At 46.3% G+C, this 21,712-nt stretch overlaps 1 protein-coding gene across 2 annotated transcripts in view; it reads left to right on the forward strand.

The window, feature by feature from the left end:
* The first annotated feature begins 6,671 nt into the window (after positions 1-6,671).
* The window catches only part of PLCD3 (phospholipase C delta 3), a 96,227-nt gene continuing 81,186 nt past the window's right edge, over positions 6,672-21,712 (forward strand). The window contains exon 1 of one of the 2 annotated variants that reach the window (XM_053260743.1): positions 6,672-7,137. In XM_053260743.1, the coding sequence (XP_053116718.1) occupies positions 7,020-7,137 (118 nt within the window). In that variant the 5' untranslated portion in view covers positions 6,672-7,019. The remainder of the gene's footprint in view (positions 7,138-21,712) is intronic. The other variant, XM_053260741.1, reaches the window with a different exon arrangement.

The raw sequence follows: 21,712 nt of genomic DNA on the forward strand, positions 1-21,712 counted from the left end.
ATCGAAAGTGACCGAGAGGGAGGGAGGGAAAATAAGAAGGACAAAGAAAGAGGGGAAGCACAAAAAATGAAGATGGCCCACAAAGAATGAGAGGGCGCGACAGAAGGCTGTAATGTACTTTTAGTATAAGGTTATGACAATGGAAAGCAAACAATTATCCCCGCCCCCTCTGTTTCTTCTTAGGAAACAACCCACATCCTTATTAAACTCAATAGGCCCAACTGTACAAAATCTTAGTTTCTGCTGCATATAGTTTGATGTACTGCACATTAAAATGAACACTGGACAAAGGGACCTCCTCTCTGTCCTCTCAAAAGACCCACCATGGTAGCTCATGGCCCCACAGGGGATGGATGAATCCCGCTAAAGATGCTACTCTTACATTTTTAGGCATTCTAGTGATTGCCTCCTTACAGCTATTATTTCTGCCACTATAGTTAAACCAAATGTTGTTGTTGGAAGTGCTTTTGCTTAATGTTTTGTTGACATTCTGTCAGCTGGTATGTATCCCTCACTTCCTGCCCCTCTGGCTGCTGCCGCCACCAACAGCACTGCAATTACTCTCCAGTATATGATTTTATCAGGAAGCAAAAAGGAGTCACATAGAAATACGGAAGCACTCAGTTGCTGTTGAAAGTCACTTTGCTCAGAGTGTTTTTTGCTCAGAGTGTTTTCCCTTGAGGATTGACTGGTTGGTGGGGGGGGGCAGAGGTGCTCTTACCCCCGGACATTGGGGCCCTGGTCCATGGCCTCCAGGGGCAGACTCCAAATGGTCGGGGGGGGGGCCCTCCTGCAACCACCTGTGCCCGCCTCGCCACACCGTACATCCGGTGTTTTTGTTTTGTATAATTTAAGCGAGGAGTGGCAGCTGGGGAGTGAGCTTAGCAAGACTTGCCTACGTGCTCCCCCGGTGTTGTCCGAAGTGACCGCTGGGCTTGTCTATTCAGCCCAGTGGCTCTTGATAACTGCGAGGCACTCCAGCGCGTGGCATCATGGGCTTGTGGCAATCTATTTTAACTGCACCGGTGCACTGTAGCACCTTGCGGTAAACAAGAGCCACTGGGCTGAATGGACAGGCCGAGTGGTCACTCCCGGTCACCACCACCGGGAGGTGGGGGGTGGGAGGCAAGTCCTGCTCAGCTCATCCCCCGGCCCACCCCTCAGCCACATACATGTCATGGTGGCTTGAATTATGCAAAAACAACAACAACAAAAACAGAGGCATGGTGTGGCGGGCGCAGGGTGGCTGCTGGAGGCACCCCAATTGCCTAGGTGCATCCCTGGCATGGGGAAGGGCGGACCTGCTCTCATAGTTTACAGTCATGAGGCCAACTTTCCCACCCCTCTCCACAGAGGTTTTTCAACTTTTTTAAGAGTCCCCCCCCACAAAAAATAAATAAAAATAAAGGACATGTTTCAGGTGAAAGAATGGCAACAAAAAGAAGAAGGACCTAGGTGAGTCCAATAGAAACTCTATATTGCACCACAAGAGCCCACCCACACAAAACCTTTGCTGTATGCAATATTAAATAAATCTGTAAAAAGACATTAAGGGGACACATTCAACTGCAACCTAATATTGTAAGGATTTTTCTCAAAACATACCAAAGGATGAAAGTTGCTGGATATTTAATATATACTGTTTTAGAATTACCCACATATATACTCAAATCAATACATAAATCCTTAAAATCATCAAAATTCACATATACACACACATTAAAATAACCAATAATACCCATTATGTTAATATTTCATATGGACTAATACATAAAATCTAAAAGCACCCAACTATCCTCTATAATAAAAGCCTTGAGCGTGATCCCGTGTCCTGTTCCGGCCCGTGTCTTTCTCGGCCGTTCTGGGCATGCGCAGGGCATGCCCAGAACGGCTGAGAAAGATATGGCCATCCAGACATGGGCGGCCATGTTGAGCAACAGCAGGGGGACCGGGAGGACAGAGGCAGCAGCGGGGGAACCGGGAGGGCTGTGGCAGCAGCAGGGGAACCGGGAGAGCAGTGGGGAACAAAAAAAAAACCTGGCAGGGAGAAAAGTAAAGAGTTAAAAGACGGGCCCGCGGGGGGACCGGGAGAGCAGAGACGGCAATGGCGGGAAGTGGCAAAACGGGAACCGGGGAGAACTCTGGGCGGCGGCGGCAGCGGAACTCTCCGCCCGGCTGCCCACTGCGACGGCAGCGGAACTCTCCGCCCGCCGCCCACAGCGACGAGCAAGCGGCAAAGCGGGAACCGGGGAGAACTCTGGGCGGCGGCGGCAGTGGAACTCTCTGCCTGGCTGCCCGACAAACAAAAAAAAAAAAAAGGAAAGGAGGGCGAGAGAGAGGGAGAAGGAATAAAGAAAACAAACAAACAAACAAAAGATACTAGCGCCCGTTATTTGCCACACAAAGTAACACACAAGCACCCCCCCCAAAAACCAGACAAAGCTCCATACATACATGTGAAAAGCGCACACAAACAAAAGCAGCAGCCATGGAGGGCAAGAGAAAGGGAGAAGGAATAAAGGACAACAACAACAACAACAAAAAGGAACTAGCGCCCGTTATTTTAACGGGCTTAAAAATACTAGTTCTTTCAATCATCCCTTCGTTTTATAGCTTCATGAGTTCCAAACTTCCAAAAGGTGCACAAATGCATAGAAGGAGTTACAAAACTCTATATGGACTTCTTGTACCACATGTGCTGATGTTTTAAAATCCACATCCATAGGTAGCTTCCTCTGTCTCAAAAAGGTGATAAAACCAGCTCCACATTCTACAATGCATGTGTAAGCACTCCTTTCTGTACTGAGCTGAAAATGCCATCAGATAAATTCTGATTTTCTTCATATCTATAGCCCTATTCAGATGTTAGATTATGTTCATATGTTAGATAATGTTCATATGTTACAGATGCTACACATGTACACATTTTTCTGTGAATGCTTGTACATGGATTCATTTAAAAGCTGGACCTGGGTACAGGCCCCTCAAACACAGGCTACAGATATGAAGTGTACCATTGTTTGTGCATTGAATGTAACTTGTGAATAGGGCTTATTTATACACATAATATGCTTTCAAGGACACTGATTCCAAGTATGCTTACATGGCAGTCCAAGGAGCACACTTCAATTTCCTTAAAAGGAAACAGCACTAGCATTTTATGCTGTTTTTGTAATATATTTTATTGACCAACCAATCAATCAAACTATATCAGGGGCTATCAATGGCCAGTTATGGAGAAGATGGCATGATTCTGTCATGAATACAATGTAGCAACACATGTATTTTGCCATAGGAATGTTTACAAAATATATAATGCATAGAGGTGGCATAAAGACACTGGTTGATACCAATGCTGACAAGGCACATGTGAATCCATGTCAGCATCCAGACTGCTGCTGCTCCATTGCATTCATGGGAGACTGTCCAATGACAGTCAAAATGAACATTTTGACTTCCCCTTCCCTCTGAAGCCCACTGTGTGTCCCCAAAAGATGTCCCTGAGGGTTTCACAGCCCTTTGGAACATATTTTTCTGATGCACAAGGGCCCCCTGTCCAAACATCTGACACCCATCTTTCAGATAACTTTACCATAATATCAGCTGAAAAATACAAGTCAAGCTTGTTAATCTTTTAATATTTCAAAAACTATATGGCAGTGGACATAGCCAGACCAAAAAATGCTGGGAAACTACAAATTTCAGTATGCTGGAGCTCATGAAATACCCAAATACTATGTGGAGGTATACTTGGAAAACTAAACAGAAGTGCCTACCTAATTCTCTACTATGCACTGTAGCATCACTATTACATAAGTTTTACAAATAAATGGAGAATTTGACTTTTCCCAGAAACTGAAAATAATTAAAGGATATGCAGAGTAAACTGCGTCACTGCTTGGAATATATTCTAGTATTTCAGACAGTTAAAATGAGAGAAAGAGAGCAAGAAACTCCCAGTGGGCCTTAAAACTAAGGATTTCACACTGATTCAAAGACAAACTCACCATTAATAGCCATATTATTAAGACATCATATTTAACTCACTTATCACAAGAAGCAAAGTAAGAGCAAATGAATACAATCCTAGCTCATAAGCTTCAGCTCAGTATTCACAAGCCCTGATTCTCTGTACATAGTGCCAATCAAAATATGTGTACAGTGACTTATATTATATTAATTTTTTTAAAAAACAATTCACCTGTAGCCCCTTCGAGGGGCTTCCTAAAGGCCATGAGGGGGGTCTGCAAAGGTTCCTCTCCCCCCTCTGGCCTCTAGGGCCTCACAGGGACCATTTGAGCATGTGAGGTGGCCATTTTTAAAAATATTTTTTTTTTTAAAATGGCTGAAAACAAAATGGCCACCACGCATGCTCAAATGGCCTCTGCGAGGCCTGGCATGGCCTAGGGACTCACAGAGGCCATTTGAGCATGCACGGTGGCCATTTTGTTTTTGGTGGCCATTTTAAATTTTTTTTTAAATTTTAAAAAATGGCACCCCCTTCAAGTGGCGCCCGGGGCACGTGCCCTGCCTGCCCCACCCTAGATACGCCCCTGCCTTGATTACTCCTACCCCTTGGTTTCATTGGATTTTGACCCTTTGCTGGTCTATTTGGACTTCAGCCTTGCCTGCCTCTACCAGACTGATCTCTGGCAGGTTCTCTATCCAAGCAGTGACTATGGTGGAGGTTCGGCGGTGGCATGTTCCTACTGCCCATGCTCCAGAGGGTGTGCACACCCTCATTCTGAGATGCCTTTGGACCGCTGGAATCCTGAGTGGCTGGGAGGCAGCAGTGGGCTGCAGCACTGCTGTGTGCTGCTGGGAATGGACAACATGGTCATGTGCTACTGTGGAGAGGACCCTGGTACTGGACAGCAGTGGGAGTGACTGGTGAGCTGGCCAGTGAGGGAGGGGAGGTGGGGGAAGGGGAGCGAGGCAGCCCTTGTGGCAGGGTGAGGTGGTTCCAGAGCCAGGGTGTGTGTGGAGCTGTCTGCCCTATTGTAGCTCTGTCCTAGAGTTGCCAACGTCCCACTGCCCAAATAAGGGACATGAGGCAGGGGTGTAACTATGTGCAGGGACACAGTGCATAATTAATCTATGGGGTTCCTTGCCATGGGATGTGCTGCTGGCCACCAGCTCGGGTGGCTTTAAAAGAGATTCAGACAAATGCATGGAGGACAGGTCTATCGGTGGCTGCTAGTCTGGTGGCTGTGGGGTCAATTCCAGCCTCAGAGGCAGGATGCCTCTCAATACCAGTTGCAGGGGAACAACGGCAGGAGAGAGGGCATGCACATACCTCTTTTTGGGGAGCCCACAGGCAAGACTCTTGCCTGTGGGCTCCCTAGAGGCGTCTGGTGGGCCACTGTGTGGAATGGGATGTTGGACTAGATAGGCCTTGGGCCTGATTCAGCAGGGCTGTTCTTATGTTCTTACTCTGTGGGAGTAGTTGGCAGCCTGAGCGCTGTGCGTGCTTTAAACTTACACTGCAGTTTAAGTCGAAACTACGTTTGCTTCTCCGCTGCTTACTGATATAACTAGGGTTAGCCAAATTGAGTGTGATGTAATTTTGTTTTCTAGAAAGAGGAGTGGTGTTAGCCAGTAAAAATAGGTTTCACACATGAACACTATCTAGTAGTCATTCCTTGCATGCTTTTCATGTTCCTGACAGGTGTGGCTCAGTCCGCTGCCATGGCCCCCTAGTCCCGCCTCCTTCATCAGCATCTGATGCAGGGAGTGGTTGGCCACGCCCCCTGTTTCTGACTTAAGATGCAGGGGGTGTAGCTCCCAAACGGGGCTGTGCGAACCCATTTGGGAACTAAATCCAGCCAGCGCTGCATTTGCAGCACAGGCGGGAGCGGAAGGGAGAGCCACTCCTGCTGTGCTGCGAACGCAGCGGTGGCCAATTCAGCTACCAAATGGGGCCCCGTGGCCCCGTTTGGGAGCTAAACCACGCCCCCTGCATCTGATGTCAGATGCTGGGGTGTGTCTGGGGCATGAGGTGTGGCCCCTGAGGGTCAGCAGCCTGGGTTCTTTGAACCTGTTTGCTCAATAGTAGCTCCGCCCCTGGATCCTGATACCTAGATAATGCAAAGTTAGCCAGTCATTGATTGCTGTTAATGTCAATGTGTTTGAAGTCCCAAATATGAGCCTGTTGGCAACCCTAAGCCTGCAGCCCACCAGAACCACAGAGCACTCTCGTAGGGAGAGAGAAGGGAAAGGAGTCGGAGCTCATTAATTTTGTCATTAGTGAAAATAACTGGTCTAATCTGAGTCATAGGTGCTTCCCATTAGCTGAAAATAAGGGACAAATAGCATCCCGTAAGAGACAGGCAATTTGGGGTTGAAAGAAGGGACGTCCCTGCTACTCAGCCTGTTGGTCCCCTTATTCTACCCCTTTTATTGTCTGTTGGATCCCTATCAACGGCTCAAGGGTAGAAACGCAGTTGGAAGGGGGAAGAAGTAAAGAACTATAACTTGGTCAAGTCTCGATCACTGAGCCTGCTGTTGTTGTGCTGCTCACTCAGCATAAAACAAGACACAAGGAAGAGAAGCCCAGCCCTGCCTTGTCGAAATGCTGACCCTGGCACTAGGCACAGCCTCAGAGGCACCATGTGGCGCCTCTCACGACCTCGCCGTGGCTTGGCGGGAGAGAGCGCCGCGCAGAGCAAAGCACCTTCCTTCCGGTGCTGAGCCTCCTTGGCTCCGATGGAGAACGGAGGCGGAGGGAGGGAGAGAGAACGAGAGTGAAAATCCCTCTCTTTGCCAGCGAGGGGAAGAGGGCAGCAAAGAGTTAAACCTTCCGCCGAAATGCTCGAGCCTCTCCAAGGGCTGCCTCTCCAATCTATGCGCTACGCCCAAATCACAACACAGGCTGCTGGATCAAGCCTCGGAGGCAGCGCCGCCGGGACAGGGCAAGCTGCCCCCTTTCCGCTCTAGGGAGAGCGGGCAAGGAGAAGGAAAGGAGAGCCCAGGGCCGAGATCGGGTCAGGCGTGGGGAGCGAGAGCAGCCTCTCTTCGCTATGATTTGTGGCAAAAGGAAAAAGTCCGGCGCGGAAAAGCAGCAGCAGCAGCAACAACTTTCAGCCCAGCCGCACGGAGTTGCCAAGCTCTCGGGCCACCGCGCCTTCAAGAAGCTGAGTAAGTGGAGTGCCTGCTGTCTGGAGGTCAGCCTCCTCCAAGATCTTCCCCTGAGCCACCCCCAGACGTCTACGTGGTCAATGGTCCCTTGAAGCGTAGATCGTTCCAAAACGTTTCCATAATGAGTTTACTGGCTTGGGGTCCAGGGCTTAATGAGTGCCAAATTGCCAATATAGGACTCGGCTCCGCTATGTGTTGTGCGACATACACACAACCCTGGAGCAGAGGAAGTCGTAGCTGATGAGAGGGCCCCTGAGCAGCTGCAGAGTGCATTTCCCTCGCCACTGAAATGGTCGGGGGTAAAAGAGGATGGAGGAGAAGGCTTCAGAAGAACAAAGTGAAGCGTCTGTTTCTAGCAATTATTTATTTATTTACATTTTATATCCTGCTCTTCCTCCAAGGAGCCCAGAGCTGTGTACTACATACTTAAGTTCCTCCTCACAACAACCCTGTGCAGTAGGTTAGGCTGAGAGAGAAGTGACTGGCCCAGAGTCACCCAGCTAGCTTCATGGATGATTGGGGATCTGAACTCAGGTCCCCCGGTGCTGCTATAGCCCTGCCTGGATTTAGGCTGCAGGGTTGTCTTATATTTCAGAAAGGGGATGCTATTCATAAGGGGTGGACTTCAAGGGGCTGTGCAGGGCTTAATTTGCACCACAGCTCAGCCGTGGATGGACTTTAGCCTTGAGACCTGCAAAGCAATTAATAACATTTTGCCTTACTACTCAGTGTGAGTCGTATGTCTGCCCAGATCATATTTGAATAGTACAAATTATTTATTATTTCTTGAGGGCCTGTAATTAGTGTGGTATTTTGCCGTGAGTCCTTCAGGCATCAGAAGGCAGAAGTTCAGAAATAAAAACATAAATTGAAGTAAACAGCATTTTACTTTTACTTTGTTTTTATTCTGTTGTAAACCGCCCAGAGACGTGAGTTTTGGGCTGTATAAAAAATGTTTTAATAAAAATAAAAATCATATAAAAGTTAACTATTGTGGAGATGCCTTCAGTCAGTTCTTGGCTGTTAGGATTTATAACACAAATGGAAAAACTGATATCCTATCTTAAACTGGACTTGAAGGAGATTTGGTGTGGGCCTTGATATTTGCAATAACTTTTTTCATATGGAGAACTCAGTCCTTCTCAGTAGACATGTGCTAGGTTTGGACATAATACAACCTGTGGACAGAAACAGGTTTCCGCAGGCTGGTCTGTTGTACCAAGTGCGATGGTAACAGCAAGCAGGTATAAGTGTTTAGAGTTTCCAAGGAATGTTTATCTGTCTTTGGGCATCATTTTCTTTGTGTATTCTGCAGAGCAAGGCACTATTTTCTCTACAAAAAACTATAATTATATATTTGAATTGAATTATCTTTTTCTCTAAAGAAGACTCCCGACCATAGATGAGAGTGGCTGGTACTAAAAGGGCATAGTTAAAAGCAAAAGGGTGGAGCTACAAGATCCAGCCAACCAACCACTGTCCAGATGCCAGAAGCCCAATGTGGTGGGCAATAAGAGATGGAAATAGCTTCCAGCAATGATGTAACGTATGTGTAATCCAGTCCGGTGCATAAAACCTAGTGCATAGTAGGCAACACCACATTATTAAAATTAAGGCTGTCCCCTGATTAAATAAATGTTATTCAACTGGTTGATTCATCTGTTTTCATATTTAACTCAATCAATTAATTTATTACATCAAAATTGTTCATTTATTTGCTTAAAATTTATGAATCATCTCCCTCCCCACTTATAACCATTCAGGACAAGAACCCCCTCTGCCTGATTTAATATTAAAAAGTAAACTGCATATTGTTCAATTAAAATATTAGTGCCATTTTGATAATATTGAAGGAAATGGGAGAAAATTTAGGTTTTAGTAAGCAAAAGCTGCCACAGTGTTAAAAGGACTCTGATATATCTTGAACATTCCCTGTTTCAGTAGCACACCAGAAGCAAAAGCGCTTCAAAAAATAAAAGGTTGCGATATGCAAGCCTCATCAATTGAAAGCAACCTGGTGTGGCCTATTGGCTAAGAGAATGAGCAATGATTTGGGAAGTTCCAAGTTCAAATCTTGCCTGTGACATGGCCTCATTAGGTAGCCTACCTTACAGGATTGTGATAAGCATTTCAAAAAGATCATGGATGGTGAAGCATTTTGAAATTCAAAAAGCATTATATACATACTAAGTAGTGTATGCTACTTATGCAGTATAGATGATAATTTCTCCCGCCATTTATAATTTGTTCCCTTGATTAATCAATTTGATTTTTGGAACTTGCATGCCACAATTGCTCTCATGCCCTCTCCTGTTTCATAAGCCTTGGTTTACCATGAAGTTTGGAATGTTTAAATGCACTGGATGATGGTTAGAGTGATGTTGGAAGAAAACTCGTGGTGGTTTTGACTGAACACAGGCTAGAACTCCTATTAGGTTTACAAATATGACAAATATTTATATACTGCTTTTCGACAAAAGTTCCCAAAGCGGTTTACATAGATAAATAAAAATGGCTCCCTGTCCCCAAAGGTCTCACAATCTTAAAAAAAAAAAACACAAGATAGATACCAGCAACAGCCACTGGAGGGATGCTGTGCTGGGGATGGATAGGGCCAGTTGTTCTCCCTCTGCTCAATAAAGAGAATTATTATTATTTATTATTAATTCAATTTCTATACCGCCCTTCCAAAAATGGCTCAGGGCGGTTTACACAGAGAAATAATAAATAAGATGGCTCTTATCTTATGATTCACCGCTTTTAAAAGGTTCCTCTTTGCTCATTTAGCAGAGGACTGAGCAGTTAAGTTTGATTCCATGGTAGCAGTTAGGTTTGATTCTGTGGTAGTGTGGGCAGCAAAAAAAATCTTGTTTTCTGCCACCATTGTCTGCCCAGTGTCAGCCACTGGGTCTGTTTTGAGTGGTGCGGGGCCTTAACAGTTATACCCTAGAGCAGGAGTTCCCAACCCTGGGTCTCCAGATGTTGTTGGACTACAAACCCTATCCTCCTTCCTGAGCCAGAGGGGATGATCAAAGTTGTAGTCCAAAACCTGAGGATACCCAAGGTTGGGAATTCTTGCCCTAGTAGTGGTGGAATTCTCAGAAGCCCATTGTGACTAGTTTGTGAAACTCTCTGCAGATAAAATCACTTGTGCCCGTTCTGTGGACACCAGTTATACAGTAATTGTTTGGGAGCAGTGTTCCCTCTAACAGGGATTCCCAGATGTTGTTGACTACAACTCCCCAAATCCCCAACTGCAATGGCTTTTGCTTGGGGATTCTGGGAGTTGTAACCAGCAACATTTGGGAATCACTGTTAGAGGGAACACTGTTTAGGAGGTGTCTGTCGCTGCTTCTTGACACTTTTCAGTCTGAGAATGTAGCCAGGATTCTTGGAGAAGTGCCACTGACCACATGCTTGACCCCTGCCCATCCTGGCAGTTTAAGAAGGCCAGTTAAAGATTATCCATCCTGATGTCTAAGGTTATTAATGCTGCTTTGAGGGAGGGTCTTGCTTCAACAATGCCAAAGGAAATAGTAGTGCAGCCTTTGCTGAAAAAGCCATCTTTGGGTTCCTCCAATTTATATAATTACTGTCCAGTTTCCAACATTCAATTCCAAGGTCCTTGAGCATGTTGGTGTAACCCAGCTATATATTTTCCTGTATTAAACTAGTTATCTAGATCATCTTCTGCCTAGTTTTCATCTGGGTTTGGAAGTGTCACTGTCTTGGTCACCTTAGCAGATGACTTGTGTTGGGAGGTGGATAGGGGGCGTGTGACTTGACTTGTTGATTCTACTGGGCCTCTTGGTGGCATTCAGTATGGTCACCCATGATATTCTTCTGAACCTCTTCACGGGAACAGGATTGGGGGATCCTATATTGAGGTGGCTCTGGATATTCCTGGGGTTTGTGAATCCCCTCTGCCTGGGGGTGGTGTGGATCCCAGCTTAGATCCTTCGACCCTTGTATAGTGTTCTCTCTAATTTTTTTTATCTGTGTGCAGAATGGGTCCCCCCCGCCCTGCTAGGCAGCAATATCAAGGCCGTGTGTACACACATGCATTCAGAGTGAGACCTTCTAAAACTAACTGAGCAGACACTTTTTTAAAAAAAGCTTGTATGCATGCACACGCCTTAGAGGGAACACTGCTCTTGTATAGCATTAGTCGAGGGGGTGAGGTATGAGGGAAGTGGGGAGGTTCAGGCACCTTCTTCCCCATCTTTTCTCATGTTCCTCAGCTTATGCGCTTTGTGCGATGCTCAGCAGAAGAGAGAATGTATCATCATTGGACCTGTACACTCTCCATGTCTCTTCCCCTCATTTTTGGGCCTGTCTTGAAGTAGGGCCAAGCAGTCAGCACAGGTCTTGTGAGAGGTCATACCCCCATCACACAAAGGCTCACCTTCTTGTGAGACTAACCAGTGATGGGAATCACACAATATTGCCTTGTTCTCTCTGCCTTGGTGTCTTGGACCCGGCTGCTACAGTGGCCAGTCCTGTTGCCTTCTCCCTGGCCATGCCCTACTGCCACAGGGGCAAGACTGTGGCTGACCACTGCTGACACCAGAATACCGACTTCCCTATGGGGGTATGTAGTATTCAAAAGGCATTGGGGTGGGGGAATACAAAATCCCTCCTCTAGGCTTCCATCTTCCCCTTATTTATATGAGCAGATTCACCCTTCCAAGGGAATATTCTGGGAGAGTAAAGAAAGACTTGAGCAGTCTTAAGCCTTCCGGAGCGTGTGACTAGGGCAGGACCCAATAAGGAGTGAAATTCTTTAACAACAACAACAAAGATTTATTAATAATTGGATGATCAGGAAAACTCAGCCATTTTGGAAGGGCGGTATACAAATCAAATAAAAAAATATAGAAGCATCATCAATCACTGCTTATATTCAAGAAAAACGCTTCCTTAGGAATTATAAGAACCATGCTGTCAGATCTAAGCCCTTAAACAAGAATAAATTCCCTGACACACTGAGCTAAACTGGTCCCTATCCTTGCTACTTACTTCCAGTTGATTCGCAACCCAAGGCTGTTAGTCTCCCCTTTTCTTACAGTACAGTAGTTGCCGATCAGACCTCTCTTAGAGGCCTCCGGGGAAGAACGTAACACACCCCTCCTCTATTTCTCTGTAGTCTGCTGGGCTTTCATTTTGGTGCAGGGAGCAATGGCCAGAAGCAATGGCCAGAGGAGGTTACCCACCCAGACCTCTGGCCATGCCAGTCTCTCTTTCCAATGCTGCGGCAGCCCCACCAGCTGGGATGATTCCTCTCCCTTGTGATGGGATGATTCCTCTCCCTTGTCATCTTGATTGGGCCAAAGGGATGGGATTGGATTCTCCCGGGCTTTCTTGCTTATTTGGAGAGGCCCACTTTCCAAGCAGTTACTCCAGTTGAGGCCTAGTCCTCCCTCAAGCCTGACTTATCAGTACAGGGTAAGTCTCCGAAGGTGGTGCTGGACTGCTTGGCCCCTTAGCTTTCGGCCTATGGGAGCTGCAGAGTTCCATCTTGTCTGCCATGCTTTTCAACATCTACATGAAGCTTCTGAGTAAAATCATCAGATTTGGGCTGTGGAGTCCTGGATTAGCTGGGACATCCCACATTTCTGGGGGAAAGTGGTCGTCCCATCTGGGATGCCATTTCTTCCATATTTTAGCTCTGCTGCGTGCGCTGCCTGCTTCTGAGAGGGTAGCATGCTCAGTCACCATCAGCAGCAGTCCCACCTAGTGATGCCAGCCAGGGAGGGGCAAGGACAAGCAGGGGCAGTTGCTGCACCACCGAGGAGAGGGGCTGCCCCTTGGTCCAGGGTGGGGGGCTGCTCTGCCACTCGCCTGCAGAATAAGGGAGAGGAATCATCCCGTTGCTGGAGCTGGTGGGGCTGCCACAGTGTTGGGAAGAGAGACTGGTGGGGCCAGAGGGTGGGGCCAGAGAGTGGGTACCTTCCTCTAGCTTCTGGCCATTGTTCCTTGCACTGAAATGAAAGCCCGGCCCCCACTCCCTGCCAAATTGTGTCCTGTATTTGGGCAAAAGAATGTTGGCAACCTTATTGTGGAGTCACCTGTACATTGACAGCATCCAACTCTGCTTCCTCTGCAAAGACAGGCTCACACATTTGGGGCTTTCTAGTTTAAAAGGCAGCTAAGAGTCGAGAGACTTGATGGCACATTTTACCTTTAAGTGGGAGGGAATACAATAGAGGCTTATAGAATTAGATATGGTACGAAGGAAGTGAATAGAGACAAGTTTCTTTCTCAAAATACTAGAACTTTAATGAAAACAGATTGGCAGGAGATTCGGGGCATGCAACAGGAGGTACTACTCTATATGGCACCTGATTAGTCTATGGAATTCCCTACCACAAGATGTGAGGATTGCTAGGCTAGATGGCTTTAAAAGTGGATTAGGCTGCTCTGGTTATGGCGCTCTACTTCCCAAAAGGCCCTGTGCAGCTGCCACTGCTGCAACACAGCCATGCATGGCCTTTTGGGAAGGACAGCACCACTACTGGAATAGTGGCGAAGAAGCAAGTAAGGACCCATGTGCCTCATTCTTAAAGCTACCACTTGCCCCCTGCCAAAAATGTTTCAGATGTGGCTGTCTACAATTCGGGCACTTCCCTAGATTTTATAAACTACCTCTAGTTTTATAAACTACCTCTAGGCCCTATTCATTGCAAATACCAGTAGTCAGGATACAACCATGGGAGGGGCGATTTGCCTGCTTGTAAGCTTCCCAGAGGTATCTGGCTGGCCACTGTGGGAAATGGGACTCTGGACTAGATGAACCTTTGGTCTAATCCAGCAGGGCCCTTATTTCCTTTTATTAGATCATAGGGTGGAAATCCCGAATCATTCTTTGACAACAGTAAGGGACTGGATGTTGGGGCACAAAACCAAACCCTAGTCCTGTTTGATCAGCATTGGTTACCTGTTCATCTCCAGGCCCAGTTCAAGGTGTTGGTTCTTATCTTTAAATCTCTAAACAGCTTGAATCTTGGATACCTGTTCAACATTGGAGGTGCTGTGCCCAGTGTCTCTGGTGCCTGAGGTTCAGCAGAACAGGGGAACAGGGCCTTTTGGGTTGTGGCAGCCCTGATGGGCTGGAATCCCCTCCACAGAAAGGCCTCTATGGTCCTGTCACTATATGCCCTTTAAAGCTTAGTGTAGTGAAGACCTTTACAAAAGCCTTACAGAGATCTGCTCTGACTGCTAATTGGAATACAGTAATTTGTCATGTTGCTCAGTATTGACATTGCCTTAATTATTGTAGCTCTACTGTGGACAGCTTTTAAGATATATTCTAGTTGTGCCACAGTTGGTTGCTGAGCAAGCTCTCTGTAACATGAAAGCTTGTATACCCTCTTGAGAACAGAAACTATTGTTTGAAAATATTGCCATATTCCTGTTGCGTTCCCCCACCCTTTCTTGGAATTGGGAATGATGTCTTGCAGTTAGATGTCAGCAGGAAGATAACACATGGTATTTTCTGAGTGCAAATAAGTTTTTTTTCCTTATAAATGCAGCAGGATTTTACAATTCTTGCTGTAGTCATTGGTCATAAAGATTTCTTTTTCTTCTCCCCCACCCGCCCATGGCTGTTGCCCGAGGTGACCATCTCACCATGCCTCATGAAGGGTCTGTCTTGTTTAAGGCTTGAAGTTTCAGGACATTGTAGGAGAGCAACAGGTCTGTACAACTTAACACTCAACAAGCTGAACACTACCTAACAGTCACATGGTCCAGCCTTCCAGCTCTTATGTCAGGAATCTGGAAGTTACAGAGACCTAAGAAGAACCTTGCTGGATCAGTCGGTGGGTCCTCCTAGACACACATCTTGTTTCCAACAGTGGCAGAGCCTGGGGACCTATAAGGCAGGACAGTAGGGCTGTGTCAATCCTGGACAGGATATTCCAATCCTGATGAATTTGCAGGAACTCCCCTGTGCTATGCAGAGGTGGCTGTTCCCAGTGCAGTCATCTCCACACAGTCCCTCAAATTTCCAGCACTGGGGGCCCTCTTCTACTGGAACTAGAGGTTATGAGGCCAACTAGGAAGATGCATGGAGATGTTTGGGAAGTGTAGTTCCTCATAACAGCCCTACTGGATCAGGCCCAAGGCCTGTCTAGTCCATCATCCTGTTTCCCACAATGGCCCATCAGATGCCTCTTGGAAGCCCACAGGCAAGAGCTGAGGGCATGCCCTCCCTCCTGCTGTTGCTCCCCTGCAACTGGTATTTAGAGGCATCTTGCCTCTTAGGCTGGAGGTAGGCTATAGCCACCAGACTAGTAGCCATTGCTAGACTTGTCCTCTGTGAATTTACCTAAGCCCTTCTTAAAGCCATCTAGGCTGGTGACTGTCACATATTTTGTGGCAGAGAATTCCATAGGTTGATTATGCATTGTGGGGAAAAGTACTTTTGTTGGTCCTAAATTTCTTAGCAATCAATTTAATGGGATGGCCTCTGGTTCGAGTGTCATGTGAGAGGAAGAGAAATTTTTCTCTACATCATTCATAATTTTATAGAACTCTATCACATCTCCCTTCAATCATCTTTCTTTCTAAACTAAAAAGCCCCTGGTGTTGTAGCCTTGCTTCATAAGGAAGGTGCTCTAGGCCCCTGATCATCTTGGTTGCCCTCTTCTGCTCCCGCTCCAGTTCTGTAATGTCCTTTTTGTAGTATGGTGACCAGAACTGTATCAGAATCAGAATCAATTTTAATATAGCCTTAAGCCAACCAGACCAGAACTGTACACCTTATGTGTCCACACCATAGATTTGTATAAGGGCATTATAATATTAGCAATATTATTTTCAATAACCTTCTTAATGATTCCAAGCATGGAATCTGCCTTTTTCACAGCTGCTCCAAAATTGTGTCAACAGCTTCAACAAGCTGTCCACCACAACCCCAAGATTTCTCTCCTGGTTGGTTACCGGTACCTCAGACCCCATCCTATAGAATAAAAGCCTAGACTGTGATCCCGTGTGCCCGTGTCTTTTTGGGCCGTTCTGGGCATGCGCAGAGCGCATGCGCAGATCGGCCCAAAAAGATACGGCCGCCCAGAGACGGGCGGCCATGTTGGACCAGGCCGCCGGAGAAGAGGAGTGTGGGCCGAGGTGGCCGCGGTGGGGCGACTGGCCCCGATGGCGGCGGCTGCCGCCACGGCGAGACCAGGAGCAGCAGAAGCGGTGGGCGGAGAGTGCGGCCGAGGCGGCGGCGGAGCCGCGACCTCGGCCAAAGGTGGCGGGCCGAGGAGTGCGGGCCGAGGTGGGGGTGGCCGCGGTGGGGCGACTGGCCCCGATGGCGGTGGCCGCCGCCACGGCGATAGGGCCGGGAGGAGCAGAAGCGGCGGGCGGAGAGTGCGGCCGAAGTGGCAGCAGAGCCGCCTCCTCAGCCAAAGTTGGCAGGCCGAGGAGTGCGCCCGAGGTGGGTAAGGCGGCAGCGGGCAACCCCCCCCCCACTAGAGCCCGTTATTACAACGGGCTTACACATACTAGTCAGTACATATATGTGAAGTTGTATTTTTTTGTCCCAATTTGTATCACTTTATACTTGATAACATTAAACCGCATCTGCCATTTTGTTGCCCACTCCCCCAGTTTGGAGAGATCCTTTTGGAGCTCCTCGCAATCGGTTTTGGATTTTACTACCTTAAATAGTTTGTCATCTGCAAATTGGGTCACTTCACTGCTTACCCCAACTTCTAAACATTTATGAATGAATTAAAAAGCACTGGCCCCAGTACAGATCCCTGGGAGACCCCACTTCTTACTTCCCTATTCTTAAAGAAGTTACCAAGACAGTTACTTAGAGAACTATCCATTTATACCTACCCTCTGTTTCCTGTCCTTCAACCAGTTACTAATCCTCACATGAACCTGTCCCCTTATCCCATGATTGTTGAGTTTTCTCAAGAGTCTTTGATGAGGAACTCTGTCAAAAGCTTTTTGAAAGTCCAAGTATACTATGTCAACTGGATCCCCTTTATCCACATGCCTGTTGACACTCTCAAAGAACTTCATAGGTTGGTGAGGCAAGATTTACCTTTGCAGAAGGAAGCCATGCTGGTTCTCCTTTAACAGGGCCTGTTCTTCTATATGCTTAACAATTTTATCCTTCCATCAATTTGCCTGGCACACCTGGCACAGACGTTGAGCTAACTGGCCTGTAATTTCCCAGATTCCACCTGGATCACTTTTTGAAAATCAGTGTTACATTGGCTACTTTCCCATCCTCTAGTGCAGTGGCTGATTGTAGGCATAAATTATATATTTTTGCAAGGAGGTCAGCAGTTTCACATTTTATTTCTTTAAAGACTCTTGGTTGGTTGCCATCTGGCCATGACAATTTGTTAGTGTTTAATTTTTTTCAGACAGTTTAGAATGTCATAGCTCATCACCTCTGACTCGGTTCTTTAGCTTCTGACCCTGAGAAGCTCGGTTCAGGCACAGGTATATGCTCAGTATCCTCTGCCGAGAAGACAGATGCAAAGAACCTGTTTAGCTTCTCTGCAATCTCCATATCCTCCTTAGTTATCCCTTTCACTCCCTTATCTAACAGACCAAGCTCCTCCCTGCCAGGTTTCCTACTTCTGATATATTTACAGAAGTTTTTGTTATTCCCCTGCCCTGAATGCTTTTAGCTAAATTTTTAGCAAACTCTTTTCATCTCCCTTATTGTCTCCTTGCATTTCTTTTGCCAGAGTTTGTGTTCCTTTCTGTTCACTTCGTTTGGACAGGCCTTCTAATATCTGAAGAAATTCTTCTTCCCCTTTATAGCTTCATTGACTTGTTAGCCATGCTGGCATCCTTCTGGACTTGGTGGTACCTTTCCTCCTTAGTGTACATTCAAACTGGGCTGCTATTGTGGTTTTAAATAAACTCCATGCGTTCTGGAGCAAAGTGACTATCTTGGGGTTTTCTCTCTGGTTGGTTCCATGACCAACTGTTCTAGGGCACAGTCATTCAGTGTATCTAGAAATTTGGCCTCTTTGTCATTACCTGAATGTGAATTTACCCAGTCTGTGTGGGTAATTGAAGTCACCCATTATTACAGCTCTGTCTCTGACACCTCCCTGATTTCCTTCTGAAACTCCTAGTTGCTGTCAACATTTAGATCAGGAGGGCGATACCATGTTCATAGTACCACATTTCCTTTCAGACCTCATATTGTCACCCACAGAGTTTCTGTGAAGGACTCTCTGGTTTTCTAGCTTCGATTCTGTCCCTCTTCCAGCGCTACTCCACCCCCAATTTGCCCTTTCCTGTCCTTTCTGTAGAGCTTATATCCAGGAAAAAGTGTTCCACTGGTTCTCGCTGTTCTGCCATGTTTCCATTATGCCCATTATATCTGTCTTCATTAGTAACCAAGCACTCCAGCTTGCCCACCTTGTCTTGGAGACTTCTGGCATTGGCAAATAAGCATTTACACTGAATCTCTTACCTGGTGTGGCCATTGATTTCTTTCACCAGCTAGCACATCCTTCTGCCTGCTCTCTACCTGGTTCTACTCTGTTCCCTTCTGGTTCATCTGAAGCATTTACACCCTCACACCTTAAGGGATGGCATTTGCTGAACCAGATACTGCCAAACTCCTGTTGGCTATCCCCCAGGAGTCATTTTAAAAGCTGCTCTGTGGCCGTTTTCATTTCCTCTCAGAACTATTCTAAGGGGAGAGTTTGGAAGAACTACACTTCGACTTTGCAGATGTCCAAGCACTCCTCCCCGACAAACTTTGTAGAGATGGCTATGCTGGGAGGTGTTGCCTCCACGCAGCATCGGGGTTGGATGTATGCTGCAAATTTAGGATAGGAGTGTCCGATACAAAGCCCTACAGAGGAGAGAGGACAACAGAAAGGTTGAGTACCATAAACTCTTTTTACAGATACAAAATAAATAATCTTTGTTCTTTCAGACCCTGGCAAGAAGCAAAAACAGGAGGTTTATCAAGCCCCTGGTAGACCACCAAATGTGACTTGTGGGCTGCATTTGACTAGGTGATCACAGGATGTGGAAGGGGCTGCAATATAGGGGTGGTGTTACAAGCAGAATTAGGTTTAAAAGTTTGCATTCATTTTGAAATGTAGTCTCTTAAAATAGCTGGCATGCGTACCTAAATCTACAGGGTTTTTTTAGTTTGGACTATAACACATTCCTTCCTCCAGGATGTGTGCGAGTTGTTTTTCAGTGCTCGGTCTTTGCAGCCTCGTGATGATGTTTTTTCACTTCGACCCTTTTGCCCCTAACCACCTCCTGTAATTCCTGTCAACTCACTGAAATCCATATAACAAGAATGTCTCTTGATGCAGTCTTAAGACTGCAAAGCTCATTATCAATAGTAAGTGTGAGCAAGACATGCTTGCCCCAAACCATCCAGGGCCTTTGCTCGAAGCAAGCCATGGGTGATCCTACAGGAATGGGAGTGCCAACAGAATTGACTGGAATATGTATCAGCAGGCAGGTTTCCTATAGAAACGTGCTGTTTGGGCCTGGAAAAAGATGTTGATAATGCAATTCTGCTTACAGGTTTTTGCACATCCTTAATCGTACCAGCGGTTTTGACAGGGGAAAAATATCCTCTCAGAATAGCAGGTGGCTTTCCTCTAATGGTGTCTGGTCTATAATTAATCATGTGCATTGGTCTCTCTCAATGTGCAAAGTCAACACAGACTAGTGGGGAATGGAGAAAGATTACAGTTGCGCAGTGGGAAAACCAAGTTCAGCCTACAGCTTAGCCATATATGGAAAGAGATTAACTAAATCTTCTATACAATTATATTACATCATTATATTTATTATATATTAGAAATGTAGAAATCCTGGAATACTTGCTGTGAAAACAGTGGGTCTTGCTGGGTTCAAGATGGTTGGGTACATTTATGATTATGTTTAGTGTCTCAGACTATAGAGATTCATTTTTTTCAGAGAGCTGGAGATGGTCTGAAAGAGGGGCTGCTGCTGTTCATTATGTAAGCCCCTATCCTGATTGTACCTGTAATTCTTTATTTCATTATGTATAGCCATAGGTCATTGCACCAAATGAAAGAATACGAATACACAATACAACAAATATGTATATACTGCTTTTCAACGAAAGTTATCAAAGTAGTTCACATAGAGAAATAAAATTAATTAGAGAGGGAGAGGAGGAGAGCTGGCTTTGTAGTAGCAAGCATGAATTGGCCCCTTTGCTAAGCAGGGTCTGCCCTGGTTTGCATCTGAATGGGAGACTACATGTGAGTGCAGTAAGATATTCCTCTTGGGAGATGGGGCAGTAACTCAGTGGTAGATATTGAGTTAATAGCCCATCTTTACAATATGTATTCTACCTAGATGTTTGGACTAGGTGAATCCAGCCCTTACTAAAAAAACAAACAAACCCTTGCCAGGTCATCAGGATGAATTTTATACTATATATCTCATCTGATAAAGATTTTAATGTCTCATATCAAGTAGCAAAATTCTGTTGTTCAGCCTCGAGCTCGTCATGGCTTGGTAGCTCTTCCATGACTGTATTGGAAGCAGTTTTAATGGCTCTTAGTGACAGTGTGTTAGAATATTTTTTTTAAATGATTATTTTGTTTTACTATGGCTGATTGTACTGTTATTATGTATGTTCTGGTCTAAGACCGTAATAAAGGTAATCGGAATCTACATGTGAACACTGTTAGGGATTCTTCTTAGGGGATGGGGCCATAGCTCAGTGAAAGAGCACCTGCCTGCTTGCATGCTGAAGGTTTCACATTCCCTCCCTAGCTTCTCCAAGATGGGGCTGAGAGAGATTCCTGCCTGCAACCTTGGAGAAGCTGCTACCAGTCTGTGTAGACCAGTGTTTCTCAATATTTTTTTGAGGCATGGACTGGTACATTATTCATGTGCAGTTTCCTGGATCAGCAGTTAGTAATGGGGTTTCCCCCCTCACCCCCAACCAGGGGCGTAGCTAGGGGAGAGGGGGCCCGTGTTCATCCCTCTCTCTGGCGGCCCCCCAGAGTGAGGGAGATAATGAAGAAAATAGGGAGGAGTGGAGCTGGAGGGCCCTCTGGAGCTTGGAGCCCATGTTCCTTGAATCCTTTTGCTCAATTATAGCTATTCCCCTGCCCCCAGGCATCCCCCAAAAACCAATTTTGGGCAGCTTTCTAGAGCTCATTTCTAGGCAGCCCTCGCTGCTGGATAATGTTCATTTCGAGGAAGTGGACTGCCTGGAAATAAGCTCCGGAGAGCTCCCGCTGGCCCCAATTTGTGGGGTTTTTTTGGGTGTGTATGTGTGTGATTTTTATTAGTGATGCCTCATGGACTGGTACCCAGCACTTCATGGACTGGCAGTGGTCCGTGGACCAGTGGTTGAGAAACACTGGTGTAGACAATACTGAGCTAGATGGACCAACGGTCTGACTTGATAGAAGATAGAAAGTTCCTATGTAACAAACAGTCAACAGGGGCGCAGGGAGCTGCTAGTGCCTGCTCTTTTGTCTGCACCCTCACCTGCCGTGCTCCTTGCACTGGTATCGGAAGCACACCAATGTCAGGGGTGTGTGGCCAACACTGGGGCATGGATGTGGTGCCCCTC

Source organism: Hemicordylus capensis, chromosome 6, assembly GCF_027244095.1.
Source record: "Hemicordylus capensis ecotype Gifberg chromosome 6, rHemCap1.1.pri, whole genome shotgun sequence".
NCBI lineage: Eukaryota > Metazoa > Chordata > Lepidosauria > Squamata > Cordylidae > Hemicordylus > Hemicordylus capensis.